This window comes from Fusarium solani (genome assembly GCF_023522795.1).
Source record: "Fusarium solani strain SB1 chromosome Unknown bctg00000000, whole genome shotgun sequence".
Classification (NCBI taxonomy): Eukaryota; Fungi; Ascomycota; class Sordariomycetes; order Hypocreales; family Nectriaceae; genus Fusarium; species Fusarium solani.
In genome coordinates, this window is record NW_027072157.1 from 3974922 (window position 1) to 3999942 (window position 25021).

The 25021-nt window shown below is 54.8% G+C and overlaps 12 protein-coding genes across 12 annotated transcripts; 7 read left to right on the top strand and 5 right to left on the bottom strand.

Moving 5' to 3' along the window:
* Positions 1-421: 421 nt before the first annotated feature.
* MRS44_001259 (uncharacterized protein) lies at positions 422-913 on the bottom strand (the record flags this gene model as incomplete). The annotated part of the gene is made up of 1 exon (XM_065623618.1): positions 422-913. The coding sequence occupies one exon, from the start codon at positions 911-913 to the stop codon at positions 422-424; it is 492 nt and encodes a 163-aa protein (XP_065480056.1).
* An 873-nt stretch (positions 914-1786) lies between these two features.
* Positions 1787-3361, top strand: MRS44_001260 (uncharacterized protein; the record flags this gene model as incomplete). Its single annotated transcript, XM_065623619.1, has 4 exons — positions 1787-2089; positions 2139-2411; positions 2458-2962; positions 3024-3361. The coding sequence occupies 4 exons, from the start codon at positions 1787-1789 to the stop codon at positions 3359-3361; spliced, it is 1419 nt and encodes a 472-aa protein (XP_065480057.1).
* Positions 3362-4087: 726 nt separating this feature from the next.
* MRS44_001261 (uncharacterized protein) lies at positions 4088-5035 on the top strand (the record flags this gene model as incomplete). Its single annotated transcript, XM_046274951.2, has 1 exon — positions 4088-5035. The coding sequence occupies one exon, from the start codon at positions 4088-4090 to the stop codon at positions 5033-5035; it is 948 nt and encodes a 315-aa protein (XP_046138484.1).
* A 159-nt stretch (positions 5036-5194) lies between these two features.
* On the bottom strand, positions 5195-7286 carry MRS44_001262 (uncharacterized protein; the record flags this gene model as incomplete). The annotated part of the gene is made up of 4 exons (XM_065623620.1): positions 5195-5787; positions 5828-6420; positions 6467-6656; positions 6707-7286. 4 exons carry the CDS (start codon positions 7284-7286, stop codon positions 5195-5197), a joined length of 1956 nt encoding a protein of 651 aa, XP_065480058.1.
* A 613-nt stretch (positions 7287-7899) lies between these two features.
* Positions 7900-8317, top strand: MRS44_001263 (uncharacterized protein; the record flags this gene model as incomplete). Its single annotated transcript, XM_046274950.2, has 3 exons — positions 7900-7931; positions 8062-8176; positions 8246-8317. 3 exons carry the CDS (start codon positions 7900-7902, stop codon positions 8315-8317), a joined length of 219 nt encoding a protein of 72 aa, XP_046138482.1.
* A 641-nt stretch (positions 8318-8958) lies between these two features.
* MRS44_001264 (uncharacterized protein) lies at positions 8959-11552 on the top strand (the record flags this gene model as incomplete). Its single annotated transcript, XM_065623621.1, has 8 exons — positions 8959-8989; positions 9057-9176; positions 9229-9296; positions 9343-9408; positions 9521-9621; positions 9682-9754; positions 9812-10273; positions 10320-11552. The coding sequence occupies 8 exons, from the start codon at positions 8959-8961 to the stop codon at positions 11550-11552; spliced, it is 2154 nt and encodes a 717-aa protein (XP_065480059.1).
* Positions 11553-11945: 393 nt separating this feature from the next.
* MRS44_001265 (uncharacterized protein) lies at positions 11946-13085 on the bottom strand (the record flags this gene model as incomplete). The annotated part of the gene is made up of 3 exons (XM_046267427.2): positions 11946-12073; positions 12126-12862; positions 12916-13085. The coding sequence occupies 3 exons, from the start codon at positions 13083-13085 to the stop codon at positions 11946-11948; spliced, it is 1035 nt and encodes a 344-aa protein (XP_046138480.1).
* Positions 13086-13807: 722 nt separating this feature from the next.
* Positions 13808-18241, top strand: MRS44_001266 (uncharacterized protein; the record flags this gene model as incomplete). The annotated part of the gene is made up of 1 exon (XM_046274949.2): positions 13808-18241. One exon carries the CDS (start codon positions 13808-13810, stop codon positions 18239-18241), a length of 4434 nt encoding a protein of 1477 aa, XP_046138479.2.
* A 382-nt stretch (positions 18242-18623) lies between these two features.
* MRS44_001267 (uncharacterized protein) lies at positions 18624-20016 on the bottom strand (the record flags this gene model as incomplete). Its single annotated transcript, XM_046274948.2, has 3 exons — positions 18624-19630; positions 19696-19778; positions 19835-20016. The coding sequence occupies 3 exons, from the start codon at positions 20014-20016 to the stop codon at positions 18624-18626; spliced, it is 1272 nt and encodes a 423-aa protein (XP_046138478.1).
* A 521-nt stretch (positions 20017-20537) lies between these two features.
* On the top strand, positions 20538-21340 carry MRS44_001268 (uncharacterized protein; the record flags this gene model as incomplete). The annotated part of the gene is made up of 2 exons (XM_046273437.2): positions 20538-20840; positions 20897-21340. 2 exons carry the CDS (start codon positions 20538-20540, stop codon positions 21338-21340), a joined length of 747 nt encoding a protein of 248 aa, XP_046138477.2.
* Positions 21341-22406: 1066 nt separating this feature from the next.
* MRS44_001269 (uncharacterized protein) lies at positions 22407-23318 on the bottom strand (the record flags this gene model as incomplete). The annotated part of the gene is made up of 3 exons (XM_046267425.2): positions 22407-22769; positions 22822-23025; positions 23076-23318. The coding sequence occupies 3 exons, from the start codon at positions 23316-23318 to the stop codon at positions 22407-22409; spliced, it is 810 nt and encodes a 269-aa protein (XP_046138476.1).
* Positions 23319-24025: 707 nt separating this feature from the next.
* MRS44_001270 (uncharacterized protein) lies at positions 24026-24709 on the top strand (the record flags this gene model as incomplete). Its single annotated transcript, XM_065623622.1, has 3 exons — positions 24026-24174; positions 24487-24627; positions 24688-24709. The coding sequence occupies 3 exons, from the start codon at positions 24026-24028 to the stop codon at positions 24707-24709; spliced, it is 312 nt and encodes a 103-aa protein (XP_065480060.1).
* Positions 24710-25021: the final 312 nt, after the last annotated feature.

The window sequence follows — 25021 nt, forward strand, 5'->3', positions numbered from 1 at the left end:
CGTCTTATTGATATCGCAGACGGTTGAGCATCACAGTTTGACCTACCCGTGTGTATGTCAGCACAAGGTTATCTGCATTCCGTGCCGTTGACTGCGGGCAGTGGCACGTTTCTATTCGCCCCCCAGTGTTTCAAACTTACATGCAGATGCTTACTTGAATCATTGGTCATACCATACGACAATCTGTGTAAGGCATGTCGGGTCAGAGCGTATCACAGACACACTCGAGCCATAGGCCAACCTGATACTGTGAGCAGGCCACAACCGCTTGTATTGTTATTGTGCCAGGACTCGAAGGACAGTCTCTAGACCAGAGAACGAATTGCAAAACAGAGGCTGCCCCCTTTGTCCTGGGCGGCAATGAGCCCACAGGATCTGGCCATGTACTGTAGGGTAAGCGTGTCTGAATCACCACTCGGAGTTATTTGGTCCAGCACGACAAGGGGATAGGGGATGGCCATGAGACAACCATCTTCCGTTTGCGGCGCTTTGGGTTCTCGTCATTCTGATTCAGAGGTCTGCTTGGCGCCGGATCCTCGCTTGAGGGTGTACAGACGCTGGCGTTAGCATGGACTTGTAAAACAAGACCAAGAGCAGCAGCTGACAATTGCCCTTTGGGCCATGACCCGTCCCAACTCGACAAAAGGAGAACGAAAACAGCTGTTTGAGCAACCACGAGGCTTCTAAGTTTAGAAAGGACCAACGGTTCATGATCGGCGCGGGGATCGTTGGAAAATCCAAGCGCCGGACTTGAGATGGAAACTGAAGCGCCCGTGACGGTTGACTTTTGGGGAGTCCCAGGCGCGCGCTTGTTTGTTTCACAGTCGAGCCGATCGGAGCCAGTCAAAGAGAGGGTGGTGAAGAGTCGACAACCCATGACATCAGACTTTAAAGAGGCCGTTTTCGGAACCATTTTAACGTCGGAACAAGGTCGTCAACGGCAAAGAGCATGCCGAGTTAAATTAAGGGTTGTTAACGTCTTTACAGAATTGCGCCGACCGAACGATAGGCTGCTCAGCCACCGACGGCAACTCGCAGCGGATCAAACGGCACGGCGCAATTCATGCTGCACTTTATTACTCCATCCAAGGCGGAGCTCAGAAAGTCCATGTCACCTTGAACCGTTATTGGACTCATGTTATAATGCTGCCTGCTCGTCCACCCACACCACGGCTATTCAGACTGACCGAACACTCTTCGTCGGGTTAAGGTTAGTCCACGGGCCATGCTCGCCAAGGCCAGATATCCCTAAAAGGGAATGATGCCGCGAGAGGCGGCGGATTGATGACCCGCCAACCCGCTCAACCTGAGGGGCAACACTGCCACTGCCACCACTGTCACCGAGGAATGACTTGACGTGACCAGGTTGACGGCGATGGGAGCACTCGATTCAATTAAACTACTACCTAATCAACAAGAGCAACCGCAGCTGGGCGTAAAACCCAACTGCTAAGCCACCACCATCTGTCTCGCATGTCCTGAGGGGATCGTCAAACCGGGCTCCCACACGTGACGACGCGATATCCTGATTCGCATCATGGTGTCATGTTCTTCTGTCTCGGCACTGGGAAGCCCTCTTTGTATGTACATCTGCAATCTCTCGCCCGTTCAAAACTTGGCTTCTTCAAATTTGTCAGTCGGCGGGAGTAAAGAAGCAACGAGGACGATAGAGAGCGAAACCAACTCCCTCGAGATATACTTGAACCCCTCTCTCGTCCACCTAGACAGCTTGTCAGAGCTGCGATAGCTTCAGCCACAGTTCCTCCCATCACCCTGACCGACCACCATGGACATGTCCCAGGAGTTCTCCCCGGATATGCTGTCGTTCAACGGCCAGCCCTACATCGACTACAGCGCCTTTCTCCAGGCTGACGAAATCAACTTTGGCGACAATGCCCAAGAACAGACCAACACGGGGCTGTCAGACTCGTCCGGAAAGGCCACCCCGCCGAGCTCTGATGCCCAGAGTGCATCCAACGCTAGCACAGAGGTAGCGAGGCGGCAGCCGGCTCAGAAGCAGAGGCTGGAGCGGAGAGGCCACACCAAGAGTCGTCGGGGATGCTACAACTGCAAGAGGAGGCGTATCAAGGTATATCTCGCGTGTCATGGTTGCTTCGACTGGACCTAACCATGCCCAGTGCCAGGAGACGCGCCCTGCATGTGGCCATTGCACCAAGACTGGCCTCAAGTGCGAGTACCCTGCTATGCCACAGATCACACACCAAGTATGCTTGTCTAGGTCCCCGAAACTGTCATCCATCGCTGACATGCCGCCAGCCGCATCACCAAATCCCGCTTTTCAGCTTACAGGACATGCGCTTCTTCCAGCACTTCCTAACACAATGCTACCCGCACCACCCCTAAAGCAGGAAGAGATCTGGACGCACGAGATACCATGCATTGCGCACAACGTATGCATCCCTCAATCAACTACGCTTTCGTCTCTGACAACCGCAGCACGAGTTTCTTATGCATGCCATTCTGGGATTCTCAGCGTCTCAACTCATCAAGACTGACTCCAGCATCGTCACAGCCGCCATGAGCCACCGCGTCAAGGCGATCAGAGCCATAAAGAAGCGCCTCTCAGAGACATCCAGAGCGCCTATTGAGTCCGAAGAGGCGAATGCCATGATAGCAACCTGTTTCGCTCTAACGTTCCAATCCGTCAGCCTCGAGGATGGACTTGCCGAGTTTTTGACGTTTATTCGAGGCATCATGGTCGTGGGCATGCAGATGATGTTCCGAGGAATCAAACCTCTGTTCCAAAATATGCCGGAGCAAGAGCAGGACGCACTCCTCGAGCCACTCATGGAGGGCCTGCCGCTGATCCAAAAGGGCTACGTCGATTCCGCCATGGAGGCGGTCGTGAATCTGAAGCCGCTGTGCAAAGAGCAGGTGGAGATAGAATACCACCAGCACCTGGTTAACATTCTTGAGCAGCTCTATCTCAATTCGTGGGATGGTGAGTTCTTGTTACCCCTACCGTGATATCCAAGCATGGATCTGACTTTTGGTTCCCGCAGCCTACAAAGCATACACGAGACAGTACGGCTGGTGGATGATGCTCCCCCACGACACGTTCGAAGCCCTCATCAACCCAGATAACCAGGTCATCATGCTGCTTCATTCGCACTGGATTGCAATCAACGAGATCATGACCCCTATAACGGGGCAGGAGAAGCAGGTGGCGGTCAAGTACTCGGAGCGCGACATGGAGCCCGACATTGACCCAGGCTTTGCGCGCTGGCTCAAGTATATCAACGCACACATCGACTATGAGCACCAGATCTACAATCAGTGGCCCATGTGGATTGAGGAGCAGCTGGATCGCGACATCACCTGCCTTGGTAGAATTCCGTAAGGAAGGGAAGAGGAGGAAGTACAAGAGGCTGAGGGCATATGCCAGACTGTCGATACATTTGGACTTGTGAGCGTGGCGCTTTGGATGATGGATCCCTGGGAATGGATGTTTCCATGAGGGAGATGATCATGTATTGTTGGATATTTTCGAATTTACCAATAACATATCCCACGAGCGTATAGCCCGTATAACTCGTTTAACCAATCATTCATTTGGCATTAAGGTGTGACTATGCCTGACAATCACCTGACTCCCACAGTAGTCGGGCACTCATCTACTGCGCCGCCACGATGGAAGCCATTCCCACCGGGATGGCACCGCCTCAGCACGGCCCCACTCCGTAGATCTCGCACTCATCGTATTCCACGCATCGAGATTAGAAGCGGGGCGTGGATCATGACGGGGACCAATGAGGATCACCGTGACACACAGGGCTGAAGGATGCCCGACGATATGCCCTGGGCTGTGGTGTCGGAGGTGCCATCGTATTCTTCGGGTTTTGTGATTGCTCTGTGGCGATGGGGTTTTGTGCGAGGGATACGATGGTGGGGGTTTGAGGATATATAGATGGCCTTTGCCTTGGCTTTTACGAGTTGAGTTGTCAGTCAACAACAACACATCAAGTATAAGTCATTTCAACTACGAGAACCTCCTACACAGACAAAAACACCTATTTTCAACAACACCAAAGCAACCCTCAGTGTATCATACCGGGACTTCTACACAATGACAACAACAATCGAGACCATCTCGGCCCCGGCCTCTGGCCTCCACCGGCGATCCACGGGACACTCCACCCTCCCTCCGGACTACGAGGCCACCGAAGGCTATGAACTTGCCCAGCTTTCTCCGGCATCTTCATCAGCAGAGTCCCTCCCAAGATACACAACCACCTACGAAAACGGTGGCTCTAGCTCATCTGCCAGAGACCCATCCGGTTTTCACCCATCAAAGCTTCTCCAGATTGAAGCCCCTGGCTTTGCACTCATCGCTTTCCCTCTGCCCCCGCGTCCGGATCCTATCTACGTCTTTGGCGTGAACCCCACGGGCGAGCTTGAGCAGGCAGAGTACGTTTCTATCCGGCCGGCGCGCAACTCGGGATCCTGTTTCCTCGCACGCCCAGACGACCCAGCCCAGACGCCTATCTGCACCACCACGTATCGATTCGGCCCTGGCAAGCCACCCAAGATCCGCCTTCTCGGCGGTGCGGGTGAGGACGACCACGATGAAGAGTTTGAGCTCAGCTGCAAGGGATGTCTGACACGCAGCGTCGTCATGCGAACTCACCTCGGCACCTTTGAATGGCGGTACAGCAGCCGTGCTGAACGCCGAGCAGCACAATCTTCTGTCGGCGAGGAAGTCGATTGCCTACTCGTCCTGGACCGGGTGACCAACGTCGCCCTTGAGGGAGGAAAGCAGGAGGAGCGCCGCATGAGAGTCGCGCAGTTTGTCCGCAGCGCTGGACTTCGGACCCCAGGCACCCGGAGGAGCACTGCAGGCAACGGAGGCCGATTGATACTGGACCTGCGGGAGTGGGCGGACCGGAAGGGAGAGGCGGAGCAGATGGAGCTGTTGGCCGTGGCGAGCTGCGTGTCGATGATGAAGAAGGAGGTTGACAGGAGGAGGATGCATCAGACCATGGTCATCATGGGAGGTGCTTCTGGTGGTCCCTGAAGGGTTAGCGGTGAAGGATGTGATGATGTTGATACCCATGTATTTCTTATGTTTGTGTATTATCTATAGAATGGGGGAACTGCTTTGACTTTTATAGATATAGTCTGTTATATGCATAATTACTCAAGTTCTCGGATATCATGGTCTCCTCGTGTGTACTCAGTCCTGCACGTCTGCAACTGCAGTCTTCTCCCTAGGGCCAAGCTCAAGAACCTCAGCAACGGACACCTCCCGCTTCTCATCAACATTTGCCTTCTCAAAGGCCTTCTTGCTGCACTTGCATGAGTATCGCACCCTGCATCCCTTCTTCTCGCCGATAAAGGGGTCGTTGCGGCACGACTTGCCAAACAGCTCTACCAGCAGGACCCAGACGGTCAGACCGAGTGTGATGGAGATGAGGTTGAGCGAGTTGAGGCTCTTGGCCAGGGGTAGCAGGAACATGACGATGCAGACGGCGAAACGGTTGGCTAGGCGGGTATTCTTGCTCCAGCGAAGGGTTGCTGGCTTGCGATGCTCGTGGCAGTAGGCGATGACTCCCATGAAGAGTAGCGCAATAGCAAGGCCGTGGCAATAGAAGAATCGAATACCGTTGGCGACTTCATCCTCTGCACGGTGAGAGTAGTGCTCCGACAATTGCTCGGCATTGGCGCCGCCTGCGTCTGTTGCCAGGACCAACTTGGATAGTCCAGCAGAGGCAAGGATGTAACCCATGATGAATGGAAGATGAGCATAGTTCCAGACGGTGGCTTTTGCTGTTAGTTGATAGTTTGAAAATGAATAGAAAGCACTTACCCGAAACGATAGAACGTCTGATAGCATGTATGTCAATGTTGCTGCCATCAACATCGAAATAAATCCAGTTAAAGACAAATGCCTGGACGAGTCCAAGCACGGCCTTTCCCAAGAATGAGTTGACGTGATAACCTCCATAGCTCTGGAACATGACGCCCACAACCGAGTATCCAAACACCAGTGACACAAAGGCATTGGTGCGTTCCACTCGATGCTCAATGTTGACGGCGGGATAAAACTCAAAGACCTTGGCGAGGAACTTGCCAATGCCGCTCTTCTCACCAGCCATTCTTCCATACCGGAAGAGCCCGGTGATGATGCTCTGACCCCACATGTCGAGGGCGAGGGCCACCCAGATGAGGCCAAGCCTTGAGGGCATCTCGACGTGAATACTGGCGATCCACAGGACGGAGGGTATCAAGACGTTGATGGCTTCGCAGATCATGACACCTCGGATCATGGGCAGGAGGAAGCCAGTGGCCAGGTAGTGAACCAAGGTTCTGAATCTCGCCGCTAGATAGAAAGACACCAGCATCGTATACGTGTTGTGTTCCTCGTTGTCGTAAAAGGCGTACGTCATGTTGGTGGTGAATCTTGACAAGTTAGATTATTCTTCTTTCCAAGGCTCAATCAACATACCCTAAGAGACAGGCAATCTCGAATAGAATTTCCAATCGAGTCAAGACGTCGTCGGTTTCGAACCAACTCAAGACCAAAGTGACATCGGCCCAGATCTTCCACGACATAATAAAGGTGATTGCGAAGCGGAGCAATTCCTTGCCGGTCGGTTCAGCCCAGACATGTTCGCCGTTGATGTGAATGATGCCGACTATTGACATATTAGAAGCTGATGTTGTACTGTGAGATTCGGGGAATTACCGTAGAGTAGGTCAAAGAACAGCTCGATAGCCATAATTTCTGTGTTTTCTGAAGCGCGCCATAGCAAGCCTTTGTGAAACCATTGCTTCACCACGGGCTTCTTGAAGAGCTTGGTGGTCTCTCCCAGCCGGGCTTGGCTCCAGCTCGAGGCGATGGAGACTGTATCCGACGTGGACGTATCCAAATCTGGAGTCTCATCATCAGTGTAGGTTCGCAGTTCAGCACCATAGCCAAACTTGTTGAAGTTGGCGCTCAGACCGTTGGTGTTGGTAGAGAGCCGGTCCAGTTCGCTGTTGAACGTGTCCAGCTGGCTCTGCACGTCTTCCCACTCGTCGAAGGCCGGGCCATGCCGCTCCCGCAGCTTGGCTCGACGACCCTCGTGATGATCTCGAGTCTCTCTGAGATAGTTGCAGTGCTCTGTCGAACCGTGGAGGACGACTTCGACCTGTATCTCGTCCTGGCTGCCGTACTTCTTGCGCAGGTTGTCGTAATCTTCGGGCAGGGACACGATCACTTCCTTGCCATTGGGCAGAGCGAACCTCTGCGGCTGGCGCCGTCTCGCGGAGGGCTTAGAGGACATGGCGATACCGTCGGACAAGGGAAAACAAGACAATTCACGCTTGCAAAATCAGAAAAAGACAACAAGAGGGCGCGACGAGAAAGAAATAAGAGTCTGCAAAAACAAGACAAGGATTCTCGTCGCTGACCCCAAATTACAGATGTAGGGCGGCCGCCGTCGTGTTGGCCCCTGGCAAGTTGATGCCGCTATCATTGGCTTTTGATGGTGTGTCTGGCGGCCCATTGGGCGCCCCCAGCCGGTCAAGATGCACAATCGTCATCGTGGCAGAATAAAGGCACCTCTTGTTTAAGCTTATCGAGACCCGATTCTATCTTGACTAAGGCATTGGTCATCATGGTTGTCTCTTTGAGAGAATCGCTTCTGCTTATTGATACGCGTGCATATGGGGATGAATCAAGGATGCGCGGCTCATTCCGTCCAAGTGCCGGCCGAGTCACGTGAACGAACGCTCCTCCGGTTGTTTACCGGCTGCGGCTGCAAGCGGGTGGGTGTGTGGATGCCTGAGGCTACAAATCCTAGCTCAGCCGTCGACCGGTAATTCGGAGCAAAGATTCAGCCATCACCAACTACCAAAATCCCCATCTCCCCCCAATCAACCTTCAACACCGCCAAAATGACTGCTGCGTGGAAAGCCGCTGGCCTTACGTACGTCAATTGACCCCTCGCCCTGCCGATTCGACCATTGGACCTGTCCTGTCGATTTTCTCACTCCCCCGACCGACCGTGTCCGAGCCCCGAGACCGAGAGAGCTAACAGAAACCCTTTTTCCGAATAGCTACAACCGCTACCTGGCCGTCGCCGCCCGCGTCGTCCGCCGAAGCTTGAAGGAGGATAAGAGAATCGCTGCCGAGCGACGAGGCGAGATGGACCTGCGATTCGCCAAGTGGCAGGTAAGGCGACCTCCCGGCGATGCGGAACCGTCTGGACATGGAAAACTGACGGGTTAATTACCTCAACAGAACGGCAAGCAGGGTGAGGCCCAGAACCTGGCCGCTGCCAACGCCGCCAACGCCGCCGAGAACGCTGCTTAAAGCAGATCGACTTATGGATGATTGCGCGTGGATAATGGGAGCGTGGCGCCCGAGGGGTTGCTCGGCCCAAGACGAGATGGAACAGAGCAGCTCAGCCTGCTCACGGGGAGGGCAACCAATTGCATGCACCTAGTGCCACTGTATCAATAACGATTGCTGCAATGTTATCAATCAACCAAAAAAGACTACGACTGCAATTGACGGACCCCAAGGGAAAATTGCTGGTGACTGTATGTTGTGCCCGTCTCGACTGCTACACTGGTGATGCTCGGCGGGACGCAACTCGAGGCTACCCGGCTACCGCCGAGGAAAACAGGTGCCTCTCCACAAAACCCATATCGTCAACAATCAGATTTCATGACAGTAGAACTTGACCATTCATTTTACCTTGACCGATTTCACCACAATCGCCATTCTCGCTCATTTGTGAATGTCGATCTCATCTGCCATCTGGTGACTTTTTGGGCTCCCAAAAGAGACGGGAGCAGTGGAACCTAAACCATCTGAACCATCATCTTGCTCCCTTGCCTAACTTCACTCTCTAATAATTCCTGCCCTTTTTCTTTCACCCTCGCACGCCCGCTCGTGCGATAATACCCCCATCCCTTTTGATGCGGCGGACGTCACGTTAAACCGTCGACATGGCCGACTTCGGTATCGGGATCCCGGACGGTGGGTACCCAAAAGATGGATGGGAGATGGTGATGACCCCGTCAAAAAGTCTGACTGTGAGGCCCAGATATCGCGAGACTATCGCTGGGCCAGGAATATGATCCGCCGCCTCCGCCGCCGCCTGATATCAAGACCGAGGGCATCCTCGCCGTTGACATTACCGAAAAGTTCGCTCAGGCTGTTCAGAGTAGGTCGTGGTCTCGTGCTTCTGTGGTGAACCCCGCGATTGACACTGGCAGCTCTCGCACCCGGCGATCTCGTCAAGGATGGCTTCTTTACGCTTTTTGAGTCCGTCGCGGCTCTCGAGGTATGATTCTGAAAGCTGTGGCTCATGGTGAGGCTCACAGGCATAGATCATGGATCCCAAAATGGACAGCGGTTGTGTCAAGTCAGCCGATGATCTTGAAGAGCTGTATGATGTCAGTCGGCCGCTGCTCCCGGAGGAGGTGCTGGGGGTCATAGATCAGCTTCTCTGCCACGAGGCGAGTGTTTCTCACTATTTGATAACTGAACTTGTGCTCATTTCCCTAGATGGCATGGCACCTCGGATATCCCCTCTCACAAACTCTGTTCACCAGCGTCTACGCCGAGGCCCTCCTGATGCCAACGCCAATCAGTGTGGGAGAAGCCCGGTTTGTCCGAAATGCGCCAAATGATTCCCCAAGCAGGTCCAGTATGCTTGAGATTCTCAGGGCTTATTGCCTTGGCCTACTGAAGGCCTGTGGTTACGTGAACGAAAGGATTAGGTCTGAACATTACTATGAGGTGAGTATCATCACTGCACCGGACTCAAGGTCAAGATCGTCCTGACACTGTATATAGGAGGAAGACTTTGTCACAAACACGTACAACAGGACCCTGCTTGCCGAGATACAGCCACAGGCTGTCCAGCAAGCCATCCAAGAAGCGAGGAGTCTGCTAGCCACATTGGGTGAGGAAGTCAGTGATGACATTCGAGAAGCCCTTGACCGTCGGCTACAGCTGAGATCCTTATTCCTGGATGCGACCCAATGCCCCCAGCACATGAGGGAACCCGATGTCGCTAGGAAGCCGTGGCTGGAGGCCCTGCAACTACTTCCGAGCATCAAGTCATCTCACTCACTAGGACGGCCCGTCGACGAAGCCTTTAGCGCCAAGCTGCAACGCAAGCTTGCTAGTACCATGCCTCCGAGGCCCATCGTGAAGCTGGAGTTTGACGATGCTTTTGGTCATTTGTTGAGGCTGTTCAAGGATGGTGCTCAGTTGATCGACGTGCTTCATTACAGCGACTCCCAGAGTCTTCAGGTAACAAGCATTCCCATCTCAGGAGGTTAATGCTAATAATAGACAGACATTCGTGTCAACCTTCCAGGCCAAGAAGCCCCAGCCACTGGTATACGTGCGGACTCTGCTGCAGACGTTCCTGTTTAACGAGATGGAAGTTTTGGGTTCCATGAGCATCCGCCAGATCATGGATGATGACTTTGCTACCGTGTCTATGCCGGCAAGCCTTCAGCTTGACCGTGCCAACGATGAGATCGAGTTTCCTCAGGACCCACGCTTCGTCATGGCCGAGCAGATGGAGCTCTTCCGTCAGAGAGCAGCACAGCCCTTCCTGGATGTACTGCGGACATTCTGCCAGAACCGATGCCGTGTACGACGCACGCTCTGTCACATCATCCGGGACTGGGAGAATCTCCAGGCAGATGCTGAGGAGATTGACCAGATCATCCAAGTCAAGGTCAAGGAACGGCCGATGAGGCAATCAACAGGCATGGGCATCCCAATGGAAACGTACTCACTTCCGCTTTCATCATGGACATATCTGTACAAGATGCGTCTGATGGAATGGATCGTGCAACTGGGCTTTGAGCTGGAGGTCTACCAGCCAGACGAACTCGCTGGCATGTATTGGTACCTGAACTACCTTGCTAAGTGGAGGGTCCAGCACACGGAGAGGATCAAGTCGTTTGTCATCCGGAGGGCGGAGGAGTCCCGAGCAGCCTCCCAGCACCCGAACCCAGCCGTCGACCGCCAGCTCGAGCGATCACTGGCCTTCATCCGGCTGATGCTGCTCGACTCTGCCGTGACATGGGAACTGTCGGACGCCCTGTCTTGCCTCTACACCGTTCTTACCCGGCTGAAGCTCGTCAAGGTGCCCCCAAGACCTTATAGCAACGACGAGCTTCGGTACGACCTCCGAATGCGGCCGTTTGCCGCCATTGGCCTGCCAACGCTCCCCAGCTTTGACGAATTCACTCAAGGAACATCGCAGCCCGAGGTAACGACTCCGGAGATCCTCGAATACGCAGAAAAGGCCCTCGCAGGTGCTAAGAAGGGCTTCGAGGTGCTGTCCAAGTTCACGCCTGAGGATTCGTTCTCTGTAGGCTCCCACGACCGGTGGGTCGGGTCCAAGAAGAATGCCCTCAAGGCCTGCATCGCGACGGGAATAGCGATCTCGGCACTGCAAAAGGCCGTTAAGAGGGAGCAGGAAACTGGTGAACTGAAGATCAAGGCCGAGGTGCCGACGCCGGATAAATCTTATCACGACTGGTGGATCGTGCCTCGGATAATCCCTACCTAGGAGGTGGGAGAGGCCTAAGAGGATAAATGATAATTCAAAGGATAAAATGAGGCTAAATCTAGAGTGCGTTCACAGGTATAGTTGTACATTTGGGTATCCAAATGAGAGTTTGCCTCCTCTTCCATCCATCCATCCATCCGTCCTCCATCCCTGTTATAGACTTGACAATAGATTCGAATACGTATTCGAATGGCTGTAAATCAAGGAAGTAAACAAAAGAAACGCCGGTTTCATCGTGTCAAAATCTGTTGATATGCCAATTCCATTCTCACCGCAAATGTATTGGCTGCCGAGATATCGGTATCAAGGCGATTGGTCTGCCCTCAAGACTGGGTCTGCGAGATAGTCGAGGTGGGACCCGCGCCTGAGCTAACTGGGATTGTGAAGCATCGCTTAAGCCGCAACACGTCGTCGAGCAGCCCCGGCCATGCGAAGTCGGACGGTCTGCTCATATAGCACATCCTTGAAGGCGAAGAGCAGGGCGGCAGTCAGCACGCTCTGGGTGACCTTGGGGCCAATGCCTGTTTCTCTGTTAGCATGCCATTCCGTGTAAGTATGGATATAGATACTGACCTCTGTAGAGACCAGAGTAACCACTCTCGCTTACAATGCGGCGGAGAGCGGCAAAAGAGCCCTCCTTCTTGCCCTCGCTCTGAACGTGCATCTGACTCTTGACAGTGATGTAGGGGTAGGTGATGGTGGTCGCAAACAGCTTGCCCAGAGCACCAAGGAAGAAGGCGATAGTAGGGGTAACCTTGCGGCGCTTCTCCACCGTGTTCTTCAGCTGCTCAAAGAGAGTGTACTGAAGAATGGGGTTAATGACGAGGACCAGGGCCGGAATGACGCCGGCAAAGAGAGCCTGGGGGCCCTCGTTCTTGAGGAGCTGCAGCAGAGTGCCGATGGTGCTGGGGGGCTTGGAAGGCTTGGCCTCGGCACCGGCCTCGACGTCGTCCTTCTTCTTCTCCTGCTGGCGGGTGGTGACCCGGGTGTTGACGACCCAGATGGGGTTGGTGATGATGACGGTGGCCGACCCGGCGATGGCTCCGGCGATCATGGACTCGACCGTGGTGAGCTTCGCACCGGCGCGGCCGGCCTTGGCAGCGGCCTTCTCAAAGAAGGTGCGGGTCCATTCATACCAGTAGTAGTAGACAAAGTTGGTGATGCTGATGCCGAAGAGGGCCGAGTTGATACCGGAGTAGAGGCCCGAGATACCCTCGCGGGCGATGATGTTGCCAACGGCCTCGCTGAACTTGCTCTCGGCCTTCTTGGACTCGACCTGGGCGCGCGTGGAGAGGGTGATGAGTGGGTACCTTGAATACTCGTCAGCTAGCGATCGCGATGCGACACTGGGGACTAGCCCTACGTCAGGACCATGGACAGAAGACCACCACCAGCGCCGGCGAGGGCGTGGGCGACATTGTCGTTCTGGGGAATGGGCGCCTTCTCAGTGACGATGACCTTTGCGGGCGTGATCTCGACCTTTTCAGGTATCTCGACCTGGGGGGTGGTCTCCTTGTCGGCGTTGTCGGACATGATGCACGTCGGGGTATGCTTAAGCGAGCAGCGACAGACAGGAAGAGGCTTGAGCTTCAATGCGTGGGAGGCGAGTCAAGTGAAGGGGAATTGGGGAACTTATAAAAACCTGGGGAAGGGGATGGTTTCGCGGGGCCGTGCTCGACTTAAAACCCAGTCAAGAACATGCGCATGCCTACCTAAGCCTGGTTTAAGGGCCTGCCTGGCTTAAGAGCGTCTATCTCGGGATCGGCGTCTGGTCAACTTGACTCGAGGAGGAGCCGTGCCCCTAAAAATACCGAGGTCGGGACATGATACCGAGTAACCTTAGCTGGAATCGGCCAATGTTCCGCATCTGAAAATGAAGTCACCTCCTCCTTCCCCTCCACTTCTGTTGGTTGGACCGGCATGTGACGTGGGGAAGACCCGGTCGGCAAGCCCAGCTCTTTACCGTGTCGCGCTAAACCTGATGAAGGCATTGTCAGGAGAGCCACTTTAAACGACCAAAACTCGGGATCTGAGGATCTCCAAACTCGGAGCCAAGGAGAAACAAAAAGTGCGGACGCGGTGCCCGCGCTAGGCCCCATCCAGGTCTAAGTAAACAAATCGACCGCCACACACGCTTCATCCTTGCAAGTCGCACACCCACACCGCGGGTTTAACCACCTTCAGCCCAGCGTCGCGGTATCTGGCATATCCCACCCATCCATGATTGTTTTGAGTAATTCTACCACTGCTCGTCAATGCCACGGCGCAGAAAGTCCGGTCTCGAGTCCGAAGCCTTCCAAGTCCGCTGGCACTCGGTTGCCAACATCGCCACGCCCAGCGCGGACATCATGTCGTCGCCTGATCCGCTCAACGACACCATCGATACGAGCGTGGTCCTGCCTTCATCAACGCGCCGCGTTCCCCGCAGCAGCCAACGGTCCAGCCGGTTTTCCACCCTGGGCACCTCGCCCAGGAAGCAGATGTTTGAGCTCGAGGTCGGCGACGATCGAGCCCCCCAGAAGCTATTGGTGACGGTCGAGACGGAGGAGCCAAGCGCGACGGCCGGCCCGGGAAGCGCGCGACGAAAACTGTTCCAGACTTCGAGTCCTTTGTTGCCAATGTCCAGGCGGAGAGAGATGGCGACCACGACGACTGTGCCTTTGAAGAAGGCCATTGAGGAGGAGATGGCTGACCCAAACGCGACCCCGAGGAGGAGGGGCCGGCCGAGGAAAACAAATGGAACACCTCTGCCCGGCGCAGGCACCAAGAGAAAGTCGGGAACTCCAATCAAGAAAACACCAAGGCGACCGCGATTATCGAAGGGTACGGAGACGGGGAACGAGACGGCAGGGTCCAACGCAGGCCGCACGCCAGGAACAAAGAGAAGAGGTCGACCGCCCAAGAATCGACCTGCTGAACCACCCAGCGAGCTGGGAACTGACGTGGATGGAGGAGCTGATGATATCGAAAGAAGACGGCAAGAACTTGGTCCTGAAGAAGTGGCGGAAGTGATGAATGAAGCTCCTGCGCTTCCCTCTCTTCGGGGCGACGACTCTCAAGTTGACAATGAGATGACTCTGATCATCACGCCTTCAGAAGCTGAAGGGTTGCAAGCAACTCAAGCCCAGAACAATACCGCCCAGAACGATAATACGGCTCTGCCGCATTCGGAGCCTGATTCGGATATTTGGATGGCAACACTGGACGACGAACCAACCCCACGGCCTTCAAGTCGAATAGCTCAAAGAGAGCCTGCGCCCTCAAGCCCTGACCATGAACAAGAGGCCGATACTTCGGATTTTGGAGACTACGGATACCTTCCACCTGCTGGCAGCGATGTCTCTTCCGCAGACGAGCCTGAAAGCGAAATTCAACCTATGAATAACGACACCATTGCGGCTGGCGAAGACTTTAGCATGATTTTCATGGACTCTCTTCCATCGCTCCAGGCAAACTTGCGCAGCTCCGTCCAGGAAGTCCCTGAGAACGATATTGGCGAAGAAACGAGCATGATCATCAATAACACCCTTGAATCTCTACGCCAATCCTTGCAAGAGCGGGACAGGCCTAACACGGAGGCGGAATCCGCTGAAGCCCCCAAGCCAGCTGAGCCTGCCTCCTCTCCACCCCGAGAAGAACCTAGAAAACCCAGCATTCGTCCTCCCCTGACTTTTTCGCCGAATCGCAACATGTCCCCAAGGTGGCTTCGAAGCCCTCGGAGGATGGGATCTACACCCTTACGGCGCCAAGTATTGGAGCTGAATGCGAGAGAGAATGCGGATGCGGCACTAGAGGCACCTGAAGAGCATGACTCCCCTATTACTTCTGGGGGGCAAAGATCGTCGGCCCCCCCAGATCACGAAGAGTCGAATTTGTATGATGACTCATTTTCCGAAATTCCTGATGCTGTACTTGAAGCTGCGACGCCACGACGACCTCGAAGAAATGTTGTGGATGAGACATTGTTGGAAGATGAAGATGTGGAAATGGAGGATGAGCAGCCTCCCCAGCCAGTTGAAGAGGAGGAAGAACAAGAGCACGCAGAGCAAGAGCAACAACAACAGCCAGAACAAGAGGAGGAACAGGAACAGGAACAAGAACAGGAAGGGCAGAGAGACCCCCCGGTAGCTTCCAATGGAAGTGTCGTCTCTCGATCGGACGCTGGACGTCTCCCTACCCCTGACGATACCCCACCGCAACTTGATGCTCAAGAGGATCATGCCGAAAAATCGATACACATGTCGGGAACCTCGGCCACATCTACATCCCCTCGAGGCTCTTCTCCAGCTGCTCCATCGTCCGGGCAATCCTCGGCCAGCCAAGTCCAGATTGTTCCGGAAATTGTGGAGGAAGTCGTCGACGAAGATATCGAGGACGCTGTCGTGGATGAACCTGCTGAAGAGATGCAGGAGGATAACGAGCCGGAAGAGGACGAGGAATTACCGGATATCAACGAGCCGCGGCCAACAGCTTTATTTGTACCTAACGACGCCCGTCAGCCTGAGGTTACGCCACTCAACCAGATGACGTCTCCTCTTCAGGATCCCCAGTCACTTCTTCCAGAAGCAGTATCGGAGAAGGTGCTACGGCCTACACTCTCCCCTATCGTGCGAGCAGGACGGGCGTTGCAAAGCGTGACATCGGATCCTCCCTCGCCAGAGACACGTGAGCAACACCTGCGGAGCCCCTTCAGGAGCTCTGTGAGCAGAGAGCTGGGACCCCGGGAAACGCAGTCGATCCGACGTCTGAGCGCCAGCCCTGGGAGATCCGTTGCCTTCCCAGCAGTTACTCAAATACCCCCGGCCAACGAGGCATACGAGGATCCCTTTGGTACGGACACCAGACACACTGGTCAAGCTAGCTTTATGGAAGCGCTTGAGAGAAGTGGCGGTGATCCTTCACCACGGCGGTCACGGAGATCATCTCGGGAGTCTACGGCAAGCTCTCTCCGTTTCCAGCCTCGCAGTGAGGATGGAATGAGTTGGGTGGAGAACGAGGGCCCTATTAGCGCAAATCTTCGTGGCGATGTTCCGCTTGAGGCCTTTGCTCGATCGACAGTTGGGAAGGCAAAGAGCCCAGCTATCGATCGAGGCCAACTAGATGGCGCAACGGACGAGGCAGATGAGGAGCCTGAACAGGATGGTGACGATATGGATATTTGGGAGTTCGAAGCACAGCGGTCGTCTCCTCGCGCGGCTCGCCAACACTCCAGGGAGAAGACGGCCGAGGCTCCCACTACTAGGCGGAGCACCCTACCTAGCCCCTGGACGAAACGTACAAGTCGTGAGGCACAGCGTGAGATACAACCAGTTGCCCAAAGGAACGTTCAGGAAGTCACAGAAGAAGCCAACGAAGAGGTGGAGGCAGAGGAGGTGGTAGAGGAGGGAGCAGACGCGGAAGCATCAGACGCTGATGCCACAGAGGACGCTGTGCCGGAGCCAGCTCAAGCAGAGGAATACTCACTTCTCTCTCAGAAGGGCAACACCCAGCAGCAGCAGAACAGGGCCCCGGAATCTGCAGTCAAGGCTAGTCGCTTCGACCTTTCTACCTTCTTCTCTTCACCAGCGGCTATCCCAGGGATGCTAGCCGAGAAATTTCTGTCAGCCAAGAAGCCTGTATCCCGACCAGCCGAGCCCGAACCGGTGGAAGCAGAACCCACCCTGCCAACAAGTTCCATGTTTCCACAGTTGCCACAGCAGGAATTACAGCCTCGAGCAGGGCCTCGGGCTGGTTTCTTCTCTCCTGTCCGCGCTCCGCAGCCAGTATCAAGGCGGCAAGAAGAGGAAGCAGAATCACAAGGGGCTTCTACGGAGCAGGAGGGGACTGAGGGGCAGTCAGAACCTGAAGAGCTTGAAGAGCACGAGATGCCCTCGGTGCCACAGAAGAGGAACTTCACACCTCAACGAAGACAGCCGAGCCAGTCCTTCTTCAAAACTTCAACCCAAGCTGTTGCACCAACTAATAGCGCGCCCACTCCGCCAAGGATGCAGCTCTCTCATGCCGACATCCAGAGGTGGCAGCAAGAGACTTCCAATGCCAGCGAGGACTCCCCTGAGCCATCTCGACCCCTTCTCAGACCCCTCCCACCTAAGAACGCGTCCCCAACCAAGTCTAGTCTGCGCTCTCCCCTGAAACCACACACACCCGGCCGTGTGGTCGAGTTCACTAGCAGCGTTCTCTCTCCTGTCGAGCAGGCCAAAGCTCGACAGCAACGCAGACTGTCCAATTCGTCTGCAGCATCGCAGTCTAGCAACACAGCTCAGCGTCCACGTCTGAGACCACCACCCCGGCAGAATGCCAACAAGGAGAACGCCGTGGCTTCTGACGTCTCCATGTCCGACGCCTCACCCGTTGCAAAACAACAACAGCCCCAACCGCTGTCCAAGACCGTCTGGACACGGCAGCACTGGCTTTTCCTGGACGAGCTGCTCCAGCTCCGCCGCCAGGGGCCTTACCGCACCAACTACGAGCGCCGCTCAGACAAGTTCCTGGGCAAGACGGTCAAGAGCCAGGGCGAATCCATGACGCTGGAGCGCTGGCACCTCGACTGCGTCGACGCCTTCAAGGCCGAAGTCGGCGGCTGGGACGAGGCCTCTTTGGCAAAGAGGCTGTTCGCCCTGATCCTCGGCGAGGAGAGGAGAAGCCAAGGCGTCGTCGACAGACCGTCATCACGAGTCATGTTTCACTGAAGATTTTTTTTGGAATCGAGTTTTATGAAAGTATGGGAATTAGCTGGTCTAGCATGCATGAGGCGTTTCGATGAGTTGTCCTTTGGAGGAGATACCAATTTGTATCGTTCAAGCATTGATTGCATTGCAATTGTTGGTTACACGCCTACCCACGCGCACACACATCGCCACATACCCCTTTTTACAAAAACACCGTTATTTAGGATATGAAAGTTAGACATAGCAGTACAAAGCACATGAACAATGACGCAGCGATGAAAAAAAAAAAAAGCTCAGCATAGACGATTCTGTTCCCTCTTGAAACGCCTGATCTACTGTGTGACATATTACATACAGATGCGCGGCGGACTCCGGCCGCCCCAGATAGCCCAGCCCATCCCCTCTATTCCAGCATGGACGCCTGGTTCGTGTACAATACATCCACCACGTTGCTCAGCTTCTCAATAGTGGCCAGAGCCGCGTCGTACGACTCATCCCGCTGCGTCTCGTCAAAGATGATGAGGCAGCCAGCACCCTGATCCAGGACGCCGATGATGACCTTGTCGAGGATCATCTGCGACAGTTTTCGCTCCACCTGCTGAGTGTCGAGGCCAACCATCTTGGCGATGTGGTCGATCTCGACGCGCGAGAAGGGCTCGATGACCTTGATAAGGTTCTGCTCGAGCATAGCATCGTAGAGGCGGCGGAGGTGGTTACGGATAAAGGCGTCGCTTCCCAGTTCGTAGCGGTAAGAAGAGAGGGCACGCTCATACTCCTCGAGTGACCGATTTGAGTGAGCGCGGGCGATGGCCTTCATGGCCTCAAGGTTCTTGCCGGCGTACTTGAGGGCTTGCTTCGAGGTCATGAGGTTGTTGACGTCGTCGACGAGGTTAAGCATGATCTTGCAGAGAAGCATGTACTGGAGGGCAGCTTGAGCCTTGGGGCCCTCGTCTTGGGTGTGGTATCCATCGAGGGCCTCGATAAAGTAGGAAAAGGCAGTGTTGAAGTCCTTGTCCTCGGCGTGGAGCATACCGCTCTGCATGTCGAGGTTGGCCTGCAGCAGCGGGGGGGTATAGACACTAGCAGCGCTCGTGCGTGCGCTGGTCAAGGCGGCGCGGGCCTTGGGGATGTTGCCGAGGGCGTGGTAGACCCTCGACTCTAGGAGTTGGACCTCGACGAGGCGGAGCTTGTCGTCGAGGCGCTTGAGCTCGCGGAGGAGGCCGTTGATGAGGCCGAGGGCTTCATAGTAGGACTGCTTGGCCATCTGCAGGGCGACGAGGCGGGCCTCGAGGTCCTGGCGCTGGAAGGCGCGGCGCTCGGCGGTGGCCCATTCTATGCAGTCCTTGGTGACAGCGATCTCGATATCGGTGCTGTTGGGGATTTCCTTGAAGAGGTCGAGCAGTTGGCGAACTACGTCACCGTGTTAGCTGGGGGATATGGGGGTAAGCGCAAGCGCTCTCAATATGAAGGCATACCCAGCTTTGCCGACTTGGCCTTGGCAAAGGAAGAGAATACTGATCGACTCTCCTTGACTAGATCCACAAGCTCCTGCGTCTTCCTGTCGTTGGCGTTAGTGGGGGACAGCAATAGAGAATATTGACAGGCAGCGCGCACTTCTCGTCCCGGTACAGCTCGCCCAGGCTAATCAAGGCCGTCTCGTACTCGCGGGTGGCAGCATCGGATGTGGCGCTGGGGGCCTGGGAGATGATTTCCTTGTAGATGGCCTCAGCCTTCCTCGGGTCTGACTTGGCGAGCTTCTGTGCTTCCTGGACCCTCGCCGATTCGGCCGCCGCCATTGTGAAGGGAGTAGTTGCGCGTGTCGGAGGGGTGTTCGTAGGTGGTGATGGGTGGGCGGCGAGGGCAGTTGGCAAGCGTTAAGGCGTTGATGAGGGTGGAATGGTTGTCGTCGAGATGGTGCTTGTTTCGTTGGATGAGGCAGACACACTGAAGCAATAGCTAGCCTTCCGTGCCTCCAGGTTGCCAGAGCACGACGTAGGCCAGCAAAAGGTGGGCCCTTGCTAGTTGTCATGAGAGGTTATTGGCCAACTCCAGCGGGGCATGAGCTCTGGCGGGCTTTCGTTGATCCGCCGCTACGTACCTTGCCCTCCAATGCTGGAAGCTTCCCCGGCAGCGCAGCCGGCGCCAGCCTCTGGATCATGCCGACAGCTTAAAATTTCAGTCCTAACTCGGAGTGGAGGGGATCTCAACTTCCTGATCATACAGCCGCTACATAAGCCCACCAGCTTCAATTCTCTTCTCCCACCTCCAATCTCTCTTCACTCCCATATATTCACCCCCTTCCTCTAATTCATTCACAATGTTTCGCCAGGTCGTCACTGCTTCCTCCCGAGCCCTTCGCGCCGCTCCCCGCGCCGCCGCCGCCCCTCGGCCCTTCATCCAGTCGCAATTCCAGTCGGCGCCCGCCTTCACCCTCAGAGCCGCCCAGCCCGCCGTGTCAAGATGGTACAGCGATGCGAAGGAGTCTGACTCTGCAAAGCCTGCCGAGGAGGCCAAGACGGAGACCAAGAAGGAGGAGAAGAGCGCCAATGGCGAGGCCGACTCTGTTGCCGAGCTGAAGAAGGCCCTCGAGGCCAAAGAGACCGAGGCCCGAGACTGGAAGGTTAGTGACCCATTGACAATCCACACAATCCCTCACATATACTAACTATACACCAGGACAAGTGCCTGCGCACCGTCGCCGACTTCCGCAACCTTCAAGAGCGCACCCAGCGTGAGGTCAAGACGGCCCGCGACTTTGCCATCCAAAAGTTCGCCAAGGATCTCGTCGACAGCGTCGACAACTTGGACCGCGCCCTGGGCATGGTCCCCCAGGAAAAGCTCAACGTCGATGAGAAGCCCGAGCACCTCCAGGACCTCGCCAACCTGTACGAGGGCCTCAAGATGACCGAGGACATCCTCATGAGCACCCTCAAGAAGCACGGCCTCGAGCGCCTCAACCCCGAGGGCGACAAGTTCAACCCCAACGAGCAGGAGGCTACCTTCATGGCCCCCCAGCCCGACAAGGAGGACAACACCGTCTTCTTTGTCCAGCAGAAGGGCTTCAAGCTCAACGGCCGGGTGCTGCGCGCCGCCAAGGTCGGTGTCGTCAAGAACAACTAAACTACTCTAATGCCCGGGGGGATCCTTCCCGGGCCGCAATTGCGTGTACTATTAAAGGGTTATCGGTCGGCGTTGGCTCACAGTGTATAATGAATGCTCCTCTCATGATGACGGTTAAAAGATGCTGGGACAAAAGAAAAAGTTTACAAGAGCTGGGACCTTGTACATAAAGAAGATGTGTATAACACAGGCGAGCGGGGTCCGGGGCGGACTGGAGGGAAGCCGCTACTATTTCTTGCATGAAATGACCTTGGGGGATTTGGCTGTACCAACTTTGATCTCGGACTCTCTAGGATATACCCACCCAATGAAGATGTCGAGAGTGTCTTGCTCATTCTAGTCCACACAAGTATGTCTTGCCATTGAGATGCTTCATGATATAACATAAACCTTGCCTCACCACACACCTCACAATGAGATATAGATACGCGCGCGCACACACACACACACGCACGCACAAGCTGCTTTTAAAGATGTTTTCAAAAACCCTACCCCAACAACCCTATCGAGTGAACAGTGCCATACTACAAACAAGAAAAAAAAAGACCATCAACAAGTTGTAGAGGCATCTAGAAAGTGCTCTGCCCAGATGCCGCCCCAGTACAAAGAAATAGCCCGATTGTTGTCCTCCCTCCATCCTTGATCTTCTAAATCACTCCATAATCCCAATGCGTTGCGTGCCGTGCCATGCCAAACCATCATCCATCTGAACACCACTCTGTGTGTCCCTTATACCTCCGAGGCGATCCCCAGATGATCGAGGGAGCGCTTCCCAATAATCTCTGCCGGTTCACCTCCTCGGCTCATTCCCTCGTAGGATCTTCTGTCGATGTTGAACAGTGATAAAACAAAAAAAGGAAAAAGATAACATAAAGTGCAATCGTTATAAGAAACACTGTTCATGCGATGGTCATTACAACTCTTTTAATGCCGTCCCGCTCTGCTGCCTCCTCTCTATTGCGCTTGACCCCCCTCTCCCCAGGAGAGGTGAGACCAAGAACTGAAGGACAGTCTCGAGTCGGAAAAGCTCCTCAATCCAAAACAATCATCTCAGGCTGTGGACGCCTTAGAGGAATTGACACTTTCTCTTCTTCCTCTTAACGGGTCCCGCCCCGGGAAGTGATGACCTCCCCTCGTTGGCAGAGCTCGAAGCCACTGCTGAAGCCTCAAGGGTTTTCCGGTCATTGGCCACGACAGTAAGAATGGCCTGCTCAAAGATCTCGTCGACTCCGCGCATCTCCTTGCTGCTGCACTCCATGTACTGCGCACCCATCTTCTTGGCGACAGCCATACCCTGCTCGGTAGTGACTGGCGTAAGTCCTTGGGTCTTGAGCATGTCGATACATGTCTTCTTGTAGCGGAGATCTGACTTGAGTCCGACCAGAACAAGCGGCGTGTATGGGCAGAAGTGCAGAACCTCGGGGTACCACTGCGAAGACATGGTTAGTACTCTACTGACCTCCAAGAGAGGGGATTCTTACCTTATCGAGCACATTGTCTATCGAGTTGGGGCAGTCAATGGCAAAGCATACAAAGATGAGGTCGGTCTCGGGGTATGAGAGCGGTCGGAGACGGTCATATTCTTCTTGGCCTGCAGTATCCCACAATGCAAGTTCCACCGTCTTACCGGTGGGCGGATGGATAGGATAGGTGATGTAGTTCTCAAAGACGGTCGGCACATATTTCTAGGAGCGGTCAGCATTCGTTTTGAGGCGAACGAGAAGGTGTCGCTTACCTCTGGGAAATACCCTTGGCTGTAACTGATAAGAAGACAGGTCTTGCCGCAACCACCATCGCCGACAACCACAATCTTCTTGGAGTAGGTGGGAGCCTCTGTGACGTGAGTCGCTGCCGACTCGCGGCCCGTCGACGAGCTCATAGTGGTGCTGACGGTGCCCTCGCTGGAGCGGGTGCGCTGTTGACGTCGGGGCTGCTCGAGGGTGTCGTAGTAAGAGTTGCGATAGTAGGATGATGCCATGCTTGGGCGCAAGGCGGTCACTCAGAGGGTTGGCGGTGGAGATTTGTCTCAGCCGTCAACCTCGTGGCCTGGTCGGCGGAGATTGAAAAAGTCGGCCAGACGATGTGCGTCGTCTCGTCTGCGCAGAAAGGCTGCAGAAGCAGGATACAAGAGTAGAATCGGCTGTGTTCGTCGTAGCGATGCGGGGTGGAAGGGAATCGACCGATGAGATAAACGTGAGATGTAGAGATGTGTATGATAAGGTGATGGATGACCTTTAGACGAGGGCGACTGAGAGGCAAAACAGCTCTTGAGGATCGCGGATGCTCGAGTTGAGTTGTGGTGAGTTGGAGATGTGATGTCTGCTGCAAGTTTGGACTGGCTGCGCAGGTCAAACGAGCGGAAGGACTATGGGAGTCAAGTCTCAAGTGTGGCTTTGTTGCGCCCCAAGTTACCCGAGTAAACATGTTGACGGGGCAACTGCGGAAAGCTGAAGCAGCGCCAAACTTTCCACTAGCATCGGATGTCAGAGTGACGAGAAGAGAGTCGAGGCCCGTGCACGTGCCCAACCGAAAAATTTCCCATGTGGCTGGGGCTTATCGCGCCCGTGATTCGTCCAGATGGGTTCTCGTAAATGCACTTCTCTCACAAATCCTTCTGCAAGGGGCTTCTTCTTTCTTTTCCTTCCACATCACAACTACCGGCAACATCTCAGGACAACCGTCAGCATGGACTTTCCAGAGCCCAGCAAGTACATCACCCTCGTCTCTGGCGATGGCTTCGAGTTTGTCGTCCTGCGCAAGGCCGCCCTCGTCAGCCCCATCATCAAAGGCATGCTCGACGTGAGGAGTCAGTTCGCCGAGGCTCAAGATGCCCGGTGCGTCTTCCAAGAGATGAGGTAGGTCGATGCCATCAACGTGCTGGCCATGTTTGTTCAACCGCCTCTTCCAACCCCGGTCTTCCCGAGTCCTTGGATGGCCTCACCGTGGCCATGGCTTGCTCTGTGGATTGATGACAAAATTCACGACACGTTCCTGACAGAACGATTGAGATATTTCTCGGTCGGGCTGGCTGATTGCTCACTACACTTGACCTGACCACAACCGCACCCGGCCTCATCTGCGCTCATCTTTTGCTGGCTGCATGCTGAACTGGAAGAGCAAGACGCTGATGAATGGTGGAATCGCAGCGCCATGGTATTGGACAAGGTCGTCGAGTACTTCCACTACTGGTACCGTTACCGCGACAGCGAGGATGTTCCCGACATGGACATCCCGGTCGAGCTCTGCCTTGAGCTGTTGGCCGCAGCAGATTACCTGGGCCTGGACCAGTATGCAGCCCAGCCGTGCGCACTGCTCCAGTGGGATGCATTGATACTAATTTCGGCTAGGGCAAACATGAGCTTGAAGTGAAGAATTTTCTTCACGTCAGATTCTGCGGACTTGACTTTTCTACCTTTTTCTTTGCTCTACACATCTGCACCTCGCATTGTTGGCCAGGGCTACAATTTCGGAGTTGGGGAGTTGGGTAAGGATACAGATGACTTTGCTACACTACGGACGAGATCCTGCGGCACATTCGAGAAGCAATATCGATGCTATTACGAATAATGATGATGAACTCACATTCAAGACATGCTTTGAAGACTCACCCAAGGCAACACAGGCGTGACACAATCCCATTTCAGCATATGCGTTCTTCTCTTCTACTCCTCCGTGGGTCGA